General features: G+C 38.5%; 1 protein-coding gene across 1 annotated transcript in view; it reads left to right on the top strand.

Annotated features, from left to right (window-relative positions):
* The window catches only part of NECAB1 (N-terminal EF-hand calcium binding protein 1), a 57,161-nt gene that overhangs the window by 25,626 nt on the left and 12,378 nt on the right, over nucleotides 1-19,157 (top strand). Inside the window, exons 4-7 of the mRNA XM_050314531.1 lie at nucleotides 451-476; nucleotides 2,842-2,939; nucleotides 16,238-16,374; nucleotides 17,874-17,986. Of these exons, the coding sequence (XP_050170488.1) occupies nucleotides 451-476; nucleotides 2,842-2,939; nucleotides 16,238-16,374; nucleotides 17,874-17,986 (374 nt within the window). The remainder of the gene's footprint in view (nucleotides 1-450; nucleotides 477-2,841; nucleotides 2,940-16,237; nucleotides 16,375-17,873; nucleotides 17,987-19,157) is intronic.

The raw sequence follows: 19,157 nt of genomic DNA, 5'->3' as shown, positions 1-19,157 counted from the left end.
CACTGTCCAGCATGACAACCACAGAAGAGTACAGGGAGAAAGATGGAGAAAAAACCCCACCAACATTTCTAGTGTTTAGATAGATTTCTGCTAGAAGTGGGACCAGATGTGTAAAGCCTGAGGAGGAGTGACTGCACCGTGATGCACAAAGGCCGGGCAAGGAACATCAAAGTGGGTTGTTAGCGAGGAGGAAGGTACTAGTGGGAACTTGATTACAAAGGGAGGCTGCATCTGCCACCAGCTTTGAAAGGCTGCAGCCTTCTGCTTCAGATGAGCCTCCCTAAGGCAGCAGAGTAAGGCCAGCAAGGGCCAGGCACTCACATCTCATGCTGCAGCCCAGGCAGGGGGTTTCATACCCTAGTCAGGCTAATCAGTCCTACTATTTACCAATCCAAAAAAAAAAAAAAAAGTCACTAAGCTCACTAACCTTTTCTACTCTTATCTTTCCAGCAATCTTGACACAGAAGAACTCTGTGGTAAGTTCCTTTTTGGGAAAGAACATAATCTATGCCTGCGGCAGCCCTGTGCAAATGAACACACCATGTGATTATTTTTTTCTGTTTTATCTTTGTAGCTCAAACAGGAAATAATTTCCACTCAAAGAACTCCTGGGAAAATGCAGATGGCTTCTAATCTTTTCAGACTCTGTCATCCACTATGTGCAGAAACTACTTTGAAAATAATTTTCCTAACCAGTACTTCACATTTTTCTGAGATTCAAAATTTGTTCTGATACATAGATAAATAGAGAGATGGTTTTTATCTTATTTCCCTCTGATATGAGATATTTTTTCTAGTTAGTTTCACATTTTAACAAGTATGAGTGCTTTAGGAATTTTGAAAAAGATTGTCATATTAGTACCCCACTGAGGAAAATTCATTACTTTCCTCCTACTTGAGCCAGCGAGAACAGCAGTTTGAGAAGTTTTGTCATCCTTCATGACAGTAAAACTCCTGCAAGGCCTAGAATTTGGCCCAATGACTTATTTCTGTACCCTGTTCTGGGCTGTGAATCATTTCTCCAATACCCTGTTTGCTCTCCAGCTGATCTTACAGCACCTGATTTCGGAGTGCTGCATCCAGCAGATTACAATTCTTGCAAGATTTTTCTAAGTCCTCCTACAGAATGTTAGGAAAAAAAACACCAACATTTATACTTGTCAACACCAACCTTTTTCTGAGGGAGAGTTGGTAGCCTGCTAAGTTTTCCAATGGTCAACAAAGTTAAAGACATTTAAAAGCTGAAAATACTGTTAAGTTGAAAACAAGCTCATTTACTCACCCACAGGATGACTCTACCCAGGGCCAAGAACCCACTAAGAGGTACCTCAGTCTGTGGCTTATAAATATATGACAAGAGATTCATCTGAAGTGAATTGGACTGTGACAACAAGTGCTGGTTGAGCATGTGGTCAAAATTGTATAAACCTGGCCAAGGAAGACAGGTGGTTTTGTTCCACAAGGGATTTACTGCTGTTGATGTTGCTCTGGAGGCTTATGGGCTTGCTGGGCTGAGAGAGGTGTCAATCCAGCACTGACTCTGTTTACTGTCTGTTTTGATTAAATACGAGCTGCTTCAGCTGCCTTTTAAATCTTTCATATGTTGCCACTAGAGCATTTCTCATCTGTGAATCTGGTACCAAGTTTACTCAACACCTGTTTAAGCTTGTGATTATACAGCTCCTCCTGAGTTATCTTAGTCCACCTGAGAAATTAAACTAGAAAACATCCAGGGTACTAATTCACAATATATTTTCATTTAACCTCTTAGCAATACCAGGTTATGTTGCAGTGTTCTTGGTAACTTATGCTTTCGTGATTCCCCTGACAAGCTCATGCTGACCTCTTAAAAGCCTCAAAGTATTGCTATTCATTATTTCAAAAAGCCCTTATCTAATCTTGTTCTTCCCATCTGCCATTTAGATAATGCTTTTTGTGCTTTTCCAGGTGATTTGATGTCTAAATACCTTGTCTAACACAGTCTCTAGCTTTAACATAATTTTTTTTCTTTCCTTTTCACACTTTTTCCTTCCTGTGCCTCCCTCTGTTGTATTTCCCCACATCAACCAAATGGGAACTCAGGTCATGATTTCCCAGCTTCGCTTCTTCCTCTTGCTGTAATCCCTCTGATCAAGTTGTGCCTCCTGATTTTACATCAGCTCTTTGTGTTAAAATGTCCTTTGCTTTGAGCATTTACACAAGGACACTCTGCAATTTATTATTTCCATTATTTTTATTAAAAAGTACATTGCATGCATCATACTTGTTGAAAATATAATCACAGTACCTGGGACTAGAAGTTTATCTGGCCAACTCATGGTCTCTTAATTTCTCGGATAGAAATGACTGGTCTCAACCAACCCCAACTCACAATAGCCCCCCTTGATAAAGCTCCTCTAAGAGCTTTATCAGAATTATTCATTTTTGTATCAATATAATTAAATTTAGTACATACATATGAAAACTTTGTTTCCTGCTAGTACCTGTAAAGTAGACCAACTAAAAATCCAGTTGGCAAAGAAAATGTAGATATTTTAAAAATAAGTTTGTTTCAGCTATCAAACTGATATTGTAAATTTTTTGTCAATTTAGCAACTCATTTATTGAAAGAGAATGTTTTGAAATACTGATTTTGGTATTTTAAGTATTCCAGGAATGATTTTGCATAGAAATAATACAAAATTAAAAAATAAAATGATCCTTTTCATTGTCATTCCTATTAATTTATATTTAGATATTTAATAATACCATAACTGAATTTAGGCTTAGTAAAACTGATATTTAATGAAATATTGATTTTTCAGCTAATTAATAGATGATGTGTTTCTTTTCTTCTTTTAGATTATTTTTCCAAGCACTTAGGAGAGTATGAAAATGTTCTATCTGTTTTGGAAGACTTAAACATAACCATACTGAAGGCAATGGACAAAACAAAGAAAGTGAGTCAAAACTGTGACATTTTCTTTACATCGTATATTTGAAAAAATAACGTGTTGTGTTGAGTAAAACCTCCTGACCAAGAACAAGATTTCATTTCCATTTCAGGTACTTTAAACAAAAGCAGGACTGAAAGCACCTGCCAAGAGGAGCTGTTCGGGCTGTTGCCCAGCAGCACAGCAAGGGAGGAGATGTTTCTCAGGGGGAGAAGCTCAATTTCTCCATCCTTACATCTGACGGGGATGCAGCCGTGCTGCAGGGCATGGCAAGCAGTGATCCACTCAATTCATTATGGGCATACCTGCTCCTGTGTTCACACCTGCTCGTTCATCCCAGCTATATGTCTGACCAAAGGTGCATCAAGACATTGCATAATACACTCCTCTTTCGTGGCTGAACAGTTAAATATTCTTTTCAGGGTGGATCAGCTTCAAAAGGTGAGGGAAAGCACAGCCCAGTGGAAGAAGAGAACCGAGATCCTCCAAACCCAGCCACAGACCCACACCACAAAACTATTCACTGGCAGGCTAGTCATCAAAAATAGAAATTTCAGTAAAAATTATTCAGTGAGATACTGTGGTGTCAAAAAACCCTGATTTTTTTTCAGTTGATCAATGGGAAGAAAGCTGTGCTTCATTAGTGAAGGTATTATTTTTTGTCTTTGGGTGTTTGCAGGAATAAAGTACTCATACATTTTACATAAATTGCCAAAATAGAAACCTGAAAGTGTAGCTTATTTATTTAGAGCTTGAGCGAGTAAATCTCTTCATTCATGCTGTGCATCTTCCACTCCTAATGAAGTGATTGTGTGCTGACTCACTGTCTTGTTGAGCTGGACACTGAAAAGCAACAGATTGGTTCATTTTAGCAATGCATAAGTTAAAAAAATAGCCATGTCTATAAACTACTGCTGCTAAAGGGGAGGACATGTCACCTCACAGCTACTGGAAGTAAATAAATCACAACATTTAAGAATTACTTTAGAAGTTAATTTCAAGTAAGAGTGCCAGGAGACTAATCAGACTAGAAGATGTATGCATTGGCCTGACTAGAAAAATGGACAAGAAAGTCTGGAATACTAATAAGTGTTTTATTTGTCTGCTTGAAGAACCCATCTAAAATATAACCAAACCACAATTTCTTTAAATTTTATTTTCCTGAACTGAAGATTCAAGCTTAATGGGTTTTATGTTTTTCAGGAGTACTTCAGCTGACTGTTCATAAGAGGTGGCAGAACCAGAACAAGGCTGACACTGGAAAAATACTTTTAATTCCTCTTAATAGAAACAGTAGGTGAACACAGTCAAGCAAAAAAACGTGTCCTCAAATCTTCCAAACTAGAGCTTTCTGCCAAGGATATGCTCAGCCACTGCAGCTTTGTGTGGAAATTAAATTTTCAATTCAAAATTAGGATTATTCCCAATAGGTACTCAGTTGTCAGGAAACAGATGGGTTATGTGACCTGACTACCTCATAAATCATTGGAGTGCAAATATTAAAAGTTACATCTTAAATAGTTCGAGCTTTTATTGAAGTTTGTGGTCTAAACTCTGGGCTGCCATGAGCTTTCCCTCTGACTTTTTATGGATTGGAGGAAGCTCAGCACCTCTAACTATCAGTCTCTGCTAAACTTTCTCAGAGTGTGTGCTGCTTCAGGCAGGCAGCTCATTCAGTCTTGAGTATTTAGTGGGGAAAGGAACAACTTGGTACTTAATTCATTTTATTTATAGCCAGGTGAAAAATTAGCACTCAGCCCTTCCCACAGAAAATCCCTGCTTTTCTACCTATTCAAGTTGCCCAGACTCAGTAAATACTTTTCACAAAAGGCAGCTGCAGAATTGGAGCCCTAGAAAAATTCTTCAGCATCAGTTTCCAGGGAAACCCTGGAGAAGGAAGATATGTCTGTCTTCAATGAAAAGCATGGATTGGCATGTCTGAAAAATCTAAAACCCAGTTTAATGACAGGGTCTTTCAGGAACAGGCTACTCCAGCAGGGGTCTACTGCAGGGTCACAAGTCCTGCCAGCAAAGCTGCTTCAGCATGGGCTGCTCTCTCCATGGGGCCACAGGTCCTGCCAGGAGCCTTCTCCACCATAGGCTTCCCACAGTGTCACGGCATCCTTTGGGCACATCCACCTCTATGCTCCAGCACAGAGTCCTCCACAGGCTGCAGGTGGATCTCTGCTCCACTGTGGACCTTTTTGGGCTGCAGGGGCACAGCTGCCTCACCATGGTCTGCACCATGGGCTACAGGGGATCCTCATCTCTGACACCTGGAGCACTTCATGCCCCTCCTTCACTGACCTTGGTGTCTATACAGTTCTTATTCTCACATAATCTCACTCCTCTCTTCTCTGACTGCAGTTTCCCTCTTTGCAGTAACTTATAGAATCAACTATATTGGAAAAGACCTCCAAGATCATCAAGTCCAACCCTTGATCCAGCACTGCTCCCTTATATCTGTTATTCCAGAGTCTTTATCACCACTGATTTGGCCAGTGGCAGGTCTATCCTGGAGCTGGCTGGAATTGGTTTTGTTGAATATGGGGGAAACTTCTGGTAGAAGGGATTTTCTCACAGAAGCCATCCCTGTAGGTGTCCACCCCATCCCCCCAAACCCAAACCATGTCACAGAAACTCAACACAGTATCCCACTAAGAGCAGCTCGAACTTGGCTTGGCTATGGATGCTTTAAATCAAGATCAAACAAATTGTCCCCATCCCTCCAAATATCTACTCATGATTTCCATGAGTAGATATTTTTTCCTCAATAGATTAGCAGATAACTGGCTCTTGCAAGGCAATTTCATCATGATTTGTGTATTTTATTGCCCTCTATTGTTCGAAAGAGCTGTCAGCTCAGCTTTCTTGAATAGAGATTTTCTCCAGTCTTCCAGCCCTCTGCTATCTGAAAGTGAAAACATCAAGTCGTCTGTGGGGAAAAAGGTCCAGTGTGTTAGCAGGGTCAAGAAGTTTGAAACCAGACTTCCTTTCACTGTTCTTGAGCCAGATCCCTCCAGCCTAACCAAACTAAATAGCACTGGGGAAGACAGGAAGCCCTTAAGAGTGTAGGAACCATTCATGCTCCATTGCTTGATGGGAAGGTGTTAAGCTAAAAATGCAGAGAAATAAATATAGCTAGGAACATCTTTCAGCAGGGAAAAGACTGAGTTGCATTTGCAAGCAATCTACTTCTCATATAAACACCATCATACCAGAGGATGGTAGGGGAGCTACAGTCCTTCTGTTTCGGTACTGGTCTCCTTCTGTTTTATCCTTACACAAGGAAGGGAAATGCATGTCTGAGGATTTTAAGAGGGATTTGTGCCCTTTAATATTTGATAATTTCTCTCCTTCAGATGGACAGTCTGCATGAGTTGCTTATGCCAAGGTGGCGAGGATGGATTAATCATTGGTGTCAATTGTTTTTCTTGCACCTGCCAGCTTGGTATTTTCCAGATCAAAGTACTATCTGAATAGTTCTCTTTATTGCATTATTTCTTCCTCTTATATACAGGAAGCATTAAAAATTAAACACTCAGCAAAACTTTACAAATGCATTGACAGGTTTGTTTCTTTAAGCCTTTTTTTCTGAAATCTTTTATAAAAACTACCACAGAAACATATTTAGTTAAAATATTTAATCTTATCTTTTTTATTACCCACATGCACATAACATTTTCAGAAAACTGCATTTTAATTACATTCTGTAGCTTGCAGTCACATATAAATAAAATTACAAGAAACTTTACTACCTCCAGCAGAAAATAAAATCTGTCACTGAGTAACAAAGTAGGTAGGTAAAAGTAGGTAATTTTTTTAAGGTGCTCAACATCTTGGTTCTAATGACTTGTGATTGTTGAAAATCAAAAAGTTACAGATTAAAGAACATGTCTTCCTTAAGGTATCAAGCCACAAAATTGTTGCTGCTTGTCAGCTATTTGGTAAGAATAAGTTTTGCTCTATCATTTTGTTTTCTAGTATTGCTGTATTTTATTGGAAATGCAACCTGCTGCTGGTGGTGAACTATTCTGTACTCAGTAAACTAGCAAAAGCTCATTTGATCACCAAAAATATAATTTCCATGTGAAATTGAATTGACAATATAAAAGTACTCAGGAGTTTAAACAGTTATCTAGAAGTATTTTAGAAGATCTGAGGTATTCAAGGATATCCAAGACATCTGCACAGGCCTGACGTGCATGCAGGATCTCTAGGAGACCCAGGGGCAGGATGCTACCCCTTTCTGGGGCAGCAGCTGGAAGCCAGGGGGGACTATGTAGGGCACCAGACTCCAGTTTAGGTACTTCAATAGCTCTGAGATCTCTGAAGGGTTTTTCCCAGAGGAACTGTCTCACAGAGGAAGATCTTACCCTGATCTGAGAGTGCCTTTTATCAATCATAATGCCTATTTGAAGTTCACCAGCTAAAGAGCACATCCCTCTCCTCCTGACTCCTGCCTTCCCCTATGCCAACAGGGTCATTTTCCAGCCAGGATGTATCCCTGTATATCCCCACTGGTGCTGTCACTGGCACCTGCACAATGAAGGGGGGCAGCAGAAGCTTGCAGGGAAGCAGGGACCATGTTAGGTGATTTTAAACCCACTGCTCCCAAGGGCAGTTTATTCTGCACTATTGTGAAAGTCCAACCACAACCGGCTGGTGGCCAAGTGACCAGCCTGTAAGCTGTCTCAAAAGTGTCTTAAGACCACCATACCTGTTCTAAAAGTGATCCCATCTCAAGCAACAAAAAGCTTTGTATCTAAGCTGCTACTTAGATTCTATTAGTTACATTTATTAGATCATATATTTTCATTTCAAAAGGAAATAGTGATATAGATTCTTAAAAAAAAAAAAAAAAAAAAAAAGGCAAACCAGAACTGGCTTTTATGGTTAACAGTGCTTATAAGATGAAGCTTTGATCCAGTGAGCAAGAGTGTAGCTTGACCTGAGACAACTTTATATCTGAAGAGCAAATCCAACAACTATAATGCAACAGCCACCTCCCAGATGGACCTGGGGAGGATTTTTGTATAGCCAATGGAAAGCATTTAGCTTTCTTCCATAGATGAAAACTAGAAGGTGCCTTGACCAGAACAGTTAACACACACTTTTTCAAAGTGATGACCTCTGAGTGCATACCACTCCTGTAAATATAGGTACATTCTTCTTTTAGAGACAAAAGCACTGCAGACTTCCACGGAAAGGAGTGGCAGACAGTGTAGGAAATGAGGGACAGAACACTGCAATTTTTCTCCTTTTCAGATTCCATAAAGTCACACATTCTTTGCTTTGGAGAGACTTTCTTCCCTCCCTTGCAACTATTTTATGAAAGACATGGAATGATCTGTCTGCGATAGCAGGGGACCAGACTTGGCGAACTAGCAAACACCATTTTAAGCAGTGGTAATTAAGACTGGTTTAATCAAGACTGGTTTATACCCAGCATTTATATACGCAAAAAAAAAAAACAAAACAACAAAACAAAACATACAAAGTTTAGGATGGAAATGAAAGACAGTTCTTCTTCAGTGGAGCAATCAAGTTCTCAAATAGCCTTCCAAGTCTTTTGGGAGCAAAAAACCCCTAACTGCTTTTTACATGTTGTTTGCAAAAAATATAGAAAGGGTTTGTGCATTGTGTGCAACAGTAAAATGCTGGATTCAGTGACTAACGCAGCATGTCTAATTATCTGCTTCTATGAAATCATTAATTTTCCTGCTTTGCTAAAAAAACCCCAAAGCTAAGCAAAGTCAGTGTAGCCTTGAAAATTTCTTGAACAGTCTAAAAATAGGAACCAGACTTGGTAAAAGAGAAGATTATAGGAGCTGAGAGAGTAACACAGGGACTTGCAATTTAGTTACTGATGGTACATTTATGGTAATTATGTAAATCACTGCACTCTGGAGAGTTGATACTCATAAACCAGAATACCTAGATTTTTTTTAATTGCATATTTCAGTAATAATAACAGTAACATTTATGTAAATTATATAGCAAAACAAATTAAGCGGAAAAAAAGCTTGATAAGCATATGTTGACAATAGTGTTCCACAACTAACATTCTGTTGGAGGAAAAGTGAAGTTTCACTTTGTTTTTTTGTTTTCCCAAAAACTGTTACATTGGCTAAGACCCGTTTTTGCATGTGATTAGAATTTATTAACTTTTTTCAGAGAATCTAGTTTTGTTTTCCTTGAAATTGCATTTTTACACCAAATTAATGTAATGGAATAGCTGCTACTTAAGAATAACATAAGGCAGGTATTGATCAGTTTATCCTGATTATTAATTTTTTTTTAATGCATTGGCTTTAAATCCAGTTCATTTGTTCCTTTGGATTTATCATTAATGTTTTTTTCATGTCAGTGTCAATCTAAAATCACAGAATCGTAGAATCACTATGGCTTAGAATCATTAAGGTTGGAAAAGATCCTTAAGTTCATCAAGTCCAGCCATTAATGTGACACTGCCAGATCCACTACTAAACCATGTCCCTGTCACCTCTATGTGTTTTTTAAATACCTCCAGGGATGGTGACTCAACCACTTCCCTGAGAAGCCTGTTCTGGTCAGTAGCTGACCTGATTGTCTCTCAACTGAAGAGCGAAATGCTGGTGATAGACCTAAATATATTACCAGTTGGATCCTTCTACAAGGCAGAGAGGATCTCTATGAATAAACAGCTATTTTTATCTAGGGACATTATTAAAATACAATTTGAAATTTTATTTCATTGAGGTTTCTATTTAAAAAAAATATTTTTAAGGTTGTGACTATTAGTGCAAGTCAAGTCAAAGTAAGATAAATTAAAAAAGCTGCAAGCAATTAATTCTGAGCAGTCATGCAAGGATATTCCAAAGATTCATGCCTTTCCTCTTCTCCTAGCTCCTTATCAGAGTAATGAAAACTCTTGGGAACTTCTTTGATCTTTTTTTGTGGAAGTCTTATACCCACTGGATCAGAAAGAATGCTCAAATTTTTGCCAGTAGCAGAGAAGATGTATTAAATAGTCAGAACTTGAAGATAAAACAAAACCAAAAAACTCCTCAATTAATTTAATATTCATACCTCTAAACATAAAAGTGTATATAAATTACTTCACAGCAGAAAAGTAAACATTTAACCTAGCCATTGTCTTGTTGATACCTATCAAAATCACCAACAGCTTTGATGTTTTCTATGTATCCTTACAACCTTCTCCCTGGAGCAATGTTGTTACACATATCCCTGCCACCTGATAATATCAAACACAGCCAAAACAGTTTCTCGTCTCTAAGCTATCTGATGCACCTAATAGCAGTTAAATAGGAGTTACTTTTTATCCATAATAATATTGCAATAAGAGTATATTACTCCTTCAATAATCCCAATAAAGGAGAGTGATAGACTGTCCTGATGAATATTATTACAAATGTGTCAATATTCTCTCTAATCAGCCATGGTTGCCTATTTTATTTCACTGCTATTATGTCAACACTGCAAGAGATTGTCACTGCTCCAATTCTCTAGGTAGATTTTAAACATGTAGTTTATGCCAAATATAATACTTGGATAAACTTGTAAAGCCTGTGCCATACTCAAAGTTGAATCCAGTAATTTGGTATGTTATGCCTTTGATCACTTTTACACTGAGGATGCTGTAAAGATTGCATTTGTGTGAAGTCAACATACTGAGCATCTCTGGATACGGCTTATGGTGAAATTATGATTTGATTCTGACTCAGTTGTGATTTCTTCCTACAGTGTGAATAATTAGATCTTAGAGTGAATAATTAGATCATTCTGTCATAGAGATTGAAATGAAAAAGTTTTGATTTTTTCATCTTAGTACAGTTATTTTGACTAATTTTATATCTTCAGTTTAAAACTGTAATCCAGGGCATTGTCCCAGTAATTTAGACTCTAAACACACAGGGCAAGAGAAATTCCATGATAAAGGAAAATTTAAATAGATTATTCCCTATTGAGTTTTACTCAATGATAACTATTTTTCAGTTGGGAGTATTTTCTGTAAATATAAGCATAAATATTTTTTTGTGAAATTATTTTCATATGAAATACAAAATAGGGAACAGGAAATTGCTAAGTAGTAAAATAGTGGAGCACAACAGATAAGTTATAAAAGTGAATATAGCATAAACTATTATGTAGCAAAATAGGAACATAACAAGCAGTAAAAGGTTTGTTCAGCTGGGAGAAGAGGCCATGGGAAGATATAATTCTAAAGAGTTAAATCTAATCTAAAGAGTTATAGAGAAGACAAAGGAACATTTTTCAGGGTGGCATAGCAAAAGCACAAAAGGCAATGGCTACATCTTGCAGAAGGAAAAATGCTGAGTGAACATACAGAAAATAAGCTCAGAGAGAGTGCAACAGCAGACCAGGGAGATGGTGTCATCTCCATCCTTGGAGGAGTTACAAACTCAGCTGAACGCATCCCCAGGCAGCCTGAACTAGCTTCAAAATTGGCCCTGCTCTGAACAGGGGGTTGGACAATGTCACAGCCAGACAGCCTTTCCCACTAAGTTTGTGGAATCATAGAATATTTTGAGTTAGAAGGGACCTAATAGGGTCATCAAAATCCAACTCCTGGCCCTGCACAGGACAGCCCCAAGAGTGACACCATGTGCCCGAGAGTATTGTCCATATGCTTCCTGAACTCTGTCAGGCTTGGGGCTGGGACCACTTCCCTGGTGAGCCTGCTCCCCTGCCCAACCACCCTCTGGGTGAAGAACCTCTTTCTAATATTCAGACTAAACCTCTCCTGACACAGCTTGATGCTGTTACCTTGGGTCCTGTCACTGGGCACTACAGAGAAGAGATCAGTGCCTGTCCCTCCTCTTCCCCTCATGAGGGAGTTGTAGACTACAGAGAGGTCTCCCCTCAATCTCCTCCTCCAGGCTGAACAGACCAAGTGACCTCAGCTGCTCCTCAAATGGCTTCCCCTCAAGGCCCTTCACCATCTTTGTTGCCCTCCTTTGGATGCTCTCTAATAGCTTAATATCTTTTTTATATTGTGGTGCCCAAAACTGCACACAATATTCCAGGTGAGGCCTCCCCAGTGCAGAGCAGAGCAGGACAATCCCCTTCCTCAACAGGCTGGTGATGCTTTGCTTGATGAAGGACATGGTTCGCCCTCCTGGCTGCCAGGGCACTGCTGACGCATATTCACCTTGCCATCGACCAGCCTGTTGTTACTCAGTCTATACACACAACCAGGGTTGTCCTGTGCCAGGTGCAGAATCCTGTGCTTTTCCTTGTTGAGCTTCATACGGTTGGTGATTGCCCAGCCCTCTAATTTGGCAATGTCTCTCTGTGGGGCCTTCTGTGCTTTGAGGGAACCAGCAGCTCCTCCCAATTCAGTATAGCTGACAAACTTACTCATTATACTTTCAAGTCTTTTGTCCAAGTAATTTATGAAGATGGTGAAAAGAACTGGCCCTAAGATGGAGCGAGCCCCATGGAAGCTCTTGCCAAAGCTGCCACCCCTTCTGAGAGATTGTAGAGTTATTTTTTTGTCCCAGGTTTAGTTTGCTTGCCCAAGTAAGCAAACACTGGCGTCTCCCTTCTTCTCCATCTCAAGGAACTGCTCTTCTGATTAGTGGATCTGCATGGTGTCAGGTCACCCCGAGGGTCAGGACTGGGGCTAGTACCATAGATCAAAAGGATCAAGAGTGTTGCTGAGCCTCTAGTTGTAACCCTGAGATGTGGAGTGCCCTAGGAGATACCTAAGCCCAGCCTCCTCTGCTGTTGTAAAAGGACAGCCTCTCATGCACTTTTTAAGATAGCCATAAGCCACTTTTAAAGACTACAGTGACCTTTTCCACTGAGAACTCACCAATTATGTGTATTTTCAGTTGCATTAATGGAAATTCAAATCTTTGCTGCTCACAAAGGTCACAGTTGCCTCTTGATGAGGAAGATGTGGAAAATTACCCTCATTCGTTCACAGTCAGTAAAACTAACAACCAGAACAATATGTTAACACAGACTTATTTCATCCAGACTGCCCAAACTGTGGTGCAGTATAATGTATATGCTAATGAACAGTAATTTACAGCTAATAAAATTCAAGAACCAGGCCATTTTTCTAGTTTATGTACAGACACCATCTGTGGGTCTCATTATTAATTTGTGACACGATACACTGACAATACAAATGATGGGCATGCCAGTTAAGCTGATTCTACCATAATATAACACTTAATAAATTGATACGCATTTTTTAAAATTCAGAATTAAAATTTTCTTTCTTGTACAGAAATGTTGTATCAGTGTGCCTTTAGTAAAATACAAAATAAGGTACTTTTCTGTAGGAAGTAGAGTGGTGAAACAATACCAAAGCATGGCTGGTAATTCCTCATTGCTCAGAGTTGGTGTTGAGGTTTAAGTTGAATTGTAATGGACAATCTTTTCCCCTCCATGATGTAAGTTATAATAATTCTGCCTATTTATATATGCTGAGTACCATCTTCCATAATCTTTGAAGAATTTTAGAAGGACAGGTAGCAGTAGTTATCTTTCAATGGGCAGGAGTTGAAGTTGCCCAACATTGCCGTGACTTTGATTGAGTGCATTGCTGGACTCAGACATTATTTAAAGGAAAAAATAATTTGTAATCATTTGCTCAACTAGATGCATTAAGAGAGTTAATTAATTCCACATAGAAGAGTTGTAAACACTAATATTTGGGTAAAATATACATAAGAAAGAGTCTTTGATAATTCTAGACTTCCATAGATGAAGTTAGCATCCTGCCTTTCCCATCTTTACAAAAATAGCTCTGTGTACCCTACAAGGTCATATCTAGGACATATCTAAAGATCACAAGGCCCTTTTCCATAGGTAAGCCTTTAAATATAGAAATTATGGGACAGAAATGTGAAGAAAAAAATGCTAAATCGATGTTGCAATGCACAAACCTGGAGTAGTTCTGATGAAAAAAATCTTACTAACTTTCAGATGCAAGAAAGTATTTCTGAAGGTGTCAAAAAGCAGTCAGCCTCAGACAGCAGCAAGTATTAAACAGCTAATGTTTATATGATTCCCCCATCCACAAGGGCCCATCTGAGCAGTTGAAAAAGTATTGATGTACATTTTAAGTTGTAATTCAGCATGTCGGTATCAGATTTATCGTGCCTATGGGTAGAAAGCAATATGGGAGTATCTGCAGCATTTACTTTTTGGATGTCCAGAATTTTAAAATACTTCAAACTTCAAACACTTCAAACAACCCAAAAACTTAGAAGAAATTATCAGTTCTGTTGTGTTTTGTTCATTTATTTCCAAAATAGTGGCAAAAGCTGAAAAAACTAAAGCATACTCTATATTTCTACTTTAGGGTTTTAATTAGCTGTACGTGCTACACAGATTCACATATGTTTTTCTAACGTGCCAGAGAATCAATGGAGAACATTTATAAGAAGAATAAAAAATCAGCTTTCTTATTGCATGAAAAGATTTAGTAATCGTAAAAAAATGTTCATTGTCACAAACATTATTTATAGACTGGTGTGAGTCTCAGGTATTCACTGAGGTAGACAGACAATCTCTCATGGGTATCTATTTTAAAAATGTATAAATGAAAAATTATTTGTTGGAGAGTGACTCACACCTGATTAATCTGAAGACAGAAGAAGTAAATATAAAAGACCATGAAGCTTCTGGCTACATAAATAACTTCTGATGATTCATGAGTGCTTTAACACCTGAGATTTTTGCAGAAGAAATCTTCCAGCAAGAATTAACTTAAGAACAAATATTGTGAATAGATCACTCTCACTTGAAAGCAAAATGCTTTCAAAGCTATTATCTGTCAGTCTTTAATTTTACATTTAAATTTCAAAACATCTTGTATTTGTGTTCTGATTGCAAACACATATCTGCAAAAATTCTAAGAGAAGTCTAAAAATCAGAAAAGCATTTCAACTGTCATTCATATTGGGATGAACATGGAAGAGCTTAAAAATACCCATATGCATTGCCAAAAATACTCAAATGGGTTCTCAGAGTAGGAGGCAACACCATTCAAATGACAGGTCTTCTTTAAAGCTTGGAGATAGTGGACCATATCTCTCTTTCGATGTGTTACTAAAGAAATCTTTCATTCAAGGCATCTCATATTTTATGAAATTGTTTTAGATGGAATCATACCCAAAGGTTTTCAAGGTCAGCTGAGTGGGGAGCCAGCAAATGCATTCAGAGTTTAAGAGATGGAAATCTGTTTTCTTTCTCTGTTCCTGGTGTGAGCTTAACACAGTAAACAAAGCCCCTAGGGGTCTTTTCTAATCCTCTCTATTACACTTATGAATGAGAAAACGAGAAAGAGAGTGTTTATACTATTGTAAAGGTGACTTCCCTCACACAGTGTTACCTATGTGCTACTGCAGAACTGCAGAATCACAGAATGGATACGGTTGGAAGAGAGAACAGTGGGTTTTTGCAGATCTGGGCTTGCCAGAAACATTAAATTTGACCCCATCTATGGAAATATGATTTATTAGGCCAGAGAGAAAGCAGGGGTAAGAATTTATTTCTGAAATTATCTACACCAAATAAGCATAAATATTTTTGAATACGTACAGTATATTGGAAACGTCATTACACAAAGAACCACTACAGACTGCTAGGTATAGGTGCAAATTTTTCTAATAACTTTAGCTCAAATAACATTTAGATGCATTTCATGTAATTGTAAAATATATAGATATATGGTTTCAAAAATTATGAAACAAATTAAAGGAATAAAAATTAGTCAAACACTCTTTAATTCAGAAGGCAACCTCTCTCACACAAACAGTCCTTCAGCCAACTGAAGGTGGAGTTTTACAAGGGAATATCACTAACCATGTGCCTTGCTCCAAGACTATTCCCATAATCACTGTTAGAGACAGGCCAGTGGGGCTTGATAAACAATTTTCAGAAAAGTGGATCTGAATAAAACCTTTAAATTCAATTCTGCAGTTGTCAGTCTTATTTTGACTTTTCCACACTGGAGAAGTAACATGGTGCTGCCATCAACTGGAGTTAAGACATGTAAGGAAAAGGGATTTTTTTAGTAGAAACTATGCTGTGCCATCGTGTATCCAGGCCTCTCTCAGCATGGGTGGCAATTGTGTCTATACCTGGAAATTCAAAGGTCTTTTTGTCCAGAAACATAAAGGGTGATTATGTGGTTTGCATTTACAGCTGTGAAAATATCCAACCTGTTTCCTTTCTGAACAAAGTCTGAACCTTCCCTCGTGTATTTCTAACCTAGTAGGAAAAGCCTTACCTTTTTTTCTTCCCTATGTAATTCTTAGGACTATCAGGAGGCTTCTAATCTGGAGCAGTTTGTGACTCGCTTTCTCTTGAAGGAGACACTGAACCAGCTTCAGTCCCTCCAGAGTTCCCTGGAGTGTGCCATGGAAACCACGGAGGAGCAGACCCGGCAGGAGAGGTGAGCAAACCTCTTTTTCAGCTGCAGTGAAGGGGTGAGGAGTGGGGTCACCGTGAACCTTCTATTTTACATTTCACCCAGCAATCTGATGTAGGGAATAACAATAAGGTTACACTTTTTTTTCCATATAAGAACCCACTAAGAGTAATTTTTTCCTCGGTATGCTATTGTTATAAAGATGATAGAAAAAGTAAAATATGAACTGTTTTGTTTTGCAGACGAAGATCTTAAGACCTTCTTTTTGGAAATGTCATTTGCTTGTTTTGTTGTTGGGTTTGAGATCTCTGAAGTACATGAATAATACTCTGGGGTTTTGTGCCAGCAGCTTGACCATAGGAATCAAACAGTTTTTGAAAGTCTGAGGATGCACCAAACATGCACAGTATCTATATATCCCTCTGTTCATACATACATATTTCCAGGTTCCCCAACAACTGATGGGAGAGAAAGAAGTCTTGAATGGTCAGTTCAGAGCTAGAGCCTAACTTAGGTGCTCTTACATCCTCCAAAGTAATCACTGACTTCTCTGACTTGCCTTTTAGGACAGTATCTCTGGAAATACAATTTAGAAAGACCATGTGTGTAACTCAAACTACCCAGTTGGGTGCTCGGATTTGGGTGATATGAACATCCATTTTGCAGTAAGCTTTCTTGACTAAATTGCCTGTCTAGTAGCGCATTGTGGAGACTTCTTTCTCCAGTTCTATCAGTACAGTTGCTCAGAAATATCCTTTTGAATGCTGAATTTCATTTGTGGCAAAGAAAATGAGAAAGAGATGTGACACACTTAAGCCAAATACCATCTTCCCCATTTTATGAGGTAGCAGTGAAAAAGGCAGGCAAACACAGCACTTTAAATGCAGCTCTTTTGGAGAAAATTAGTTAGTTCCTAATGCAGATGCCCCAGTTCGTATGTAAAATCATCTTCAGTTATGTTTAACAAAACTCAGGGGCAAACTGTTTGAATCAGAATCCCACTAAGACACTCCTAAACTAATTTGAGAGTGCTTCCAGTGGGGAATTGCTGCAATTTGTCTTACTGTGAAGGGATTTGATGCCGCAGAAAACACCATCGTAAAACATCTCCTTAACATAGTGTGCGAACTTTTAGTGAGCCTTTATTCTGTGCTGCAGGAGACCAGATATCCTTCCAAAACACTGACATGAGAATTATTTACCAAACTGTTTAGGCTACTGTCTAATAATCTTTGCAATCACTCATCCAACTAACTGTTCAAAATTAACCACAGTCCTGGTCCTTTTTTCTCTTTTTCTTTTTTTTTTTTTTTTTTTTTTTTTTTTTTTTTTTTTTACTTCTTTAATGACTTAACCACAACTTATCAGTAATAGTGAAAATCTGGAAAACAGTCCAGTGGTCTCAACAGGTATTTCTTTTCTTTTAATTCAAAAGGGAACATAGAAGCACATTTTTTAAAAACAGAGGGAGGAGAGCTCTCCCACACATTCTATCTTAAGAAGTCTCCTGTGTTTCTGTGCAGAAAAGATCCAGCAAAACCAGACGTGCTCTCAGTCCAATGGCCAGGGAAACGCTCAGCTCGAAGGCTTCAGAAGAATAACAGCCTGTCGTCAAATAACCCTCATTCTAGCATAGGTATGATATTTCACATTTTCAAGATATTCAAAACATGTGCATACACACGTATACAGAAAAATATACACATATCTTTCTCTCAAAAATTTAATTTAGACACCTAACTAACTCAGATGCTTTAGTGACAGAAGACAATTTCAATTTCTTATAGAAGTTATTAACTCAAACCATGAAGAAAATAAATACATATCCACAGATCTGAAATTATGAAAATAAATACATAATTATGGGCCAAATTGTGATATTGTTGGGGGGGTTGGATTGATTCAACATTTTTAGGTAATATTTGTAGCCTGCAAAAGTGAATGAAAAGGTGAAGGCTGTAAATTATAAAGAACCAAGTTCTCTGCCATGACTTACATCCCAGCTGAGGGGAACAAATAAGAAACAGAAAGGGAAAATAAAAAATGTGAAAGAAAATAATATTTCATTTCAGATGACACCAAAAGAATCTGAACCTGCATTTCTGCTTTGGAAAAGGTGATTGATAGTGCACTTTGGTAAATGAGATTCTTTCGAAGCAGTGACATAAAGCATGAGGCTGCAGTGAAGGTGTCTCCATGCTTACTGGTGTATCCCAGAATCAAGGCATGAAGATCACTGAAACAACAAAATATGTGATGAGTCAGGCTCACTTCTTGACAGTCATGCAGTTCTCACTGCTACAGCCAAGTGCTTACCTCTTCCTTTTTAACCCTCTTCTGAAGACCCTTCTGTCTCTCACATTCTTGACACATTTTGTGCCACTCACCAAAAAATGCTGTTCTTTCAGCTGATACAGGATGATGTTTGGTCTCTTGTTGTGAGTTACTGTTGTTCATAACAAGAAAGGTCACATAGCCCTGTTGCTGCACTGCTAATTCACAGAGCTCAGAAGGAACCCAAACATATGCAAGCTTTACCAAATCCACTTACTGTACTGATGTAATTTTAAAGAGCTAACATCTTTCTCCACGATTTTACTAATAGCTAATAGCTGTCTATTTTCCTAGACAAGATTTGTGTCTGTCTTGGCACTTGGTCTTCCTCCTCACTGCCTGCTGCCCACACGCACAGTAACACTGCAGGTGTGTATTTGCATTCAGTGCTCAAACCAGCATTTCTTTAGCCTATGTACTTGTTCAGGTAAAGCCACACCCTGCTGCCTCTACAGGCCACAGCTGTGGTATGT

This window comes from Myiozetetes cayanensis, unplaced genomic scaffold, assembly GCF_022539395.1.
Source record: "Myiozetetes cayanensis isolate MyiCay16 unplaced genomic scaffold, myiCay2020 scf1, whole genome shotgun sequence".
NCBI lineage: Eukaryota > Metazoa > Chordata > Aves > Passeriformes > Tyrannidae > Myiozetetes > Myiozetetes cayanensis.
The sequence above is the reverse complement of the archived record's forward strand: the minus strand, read 5'-3'. Positions and strand labels throughout refer to the sequence as shown.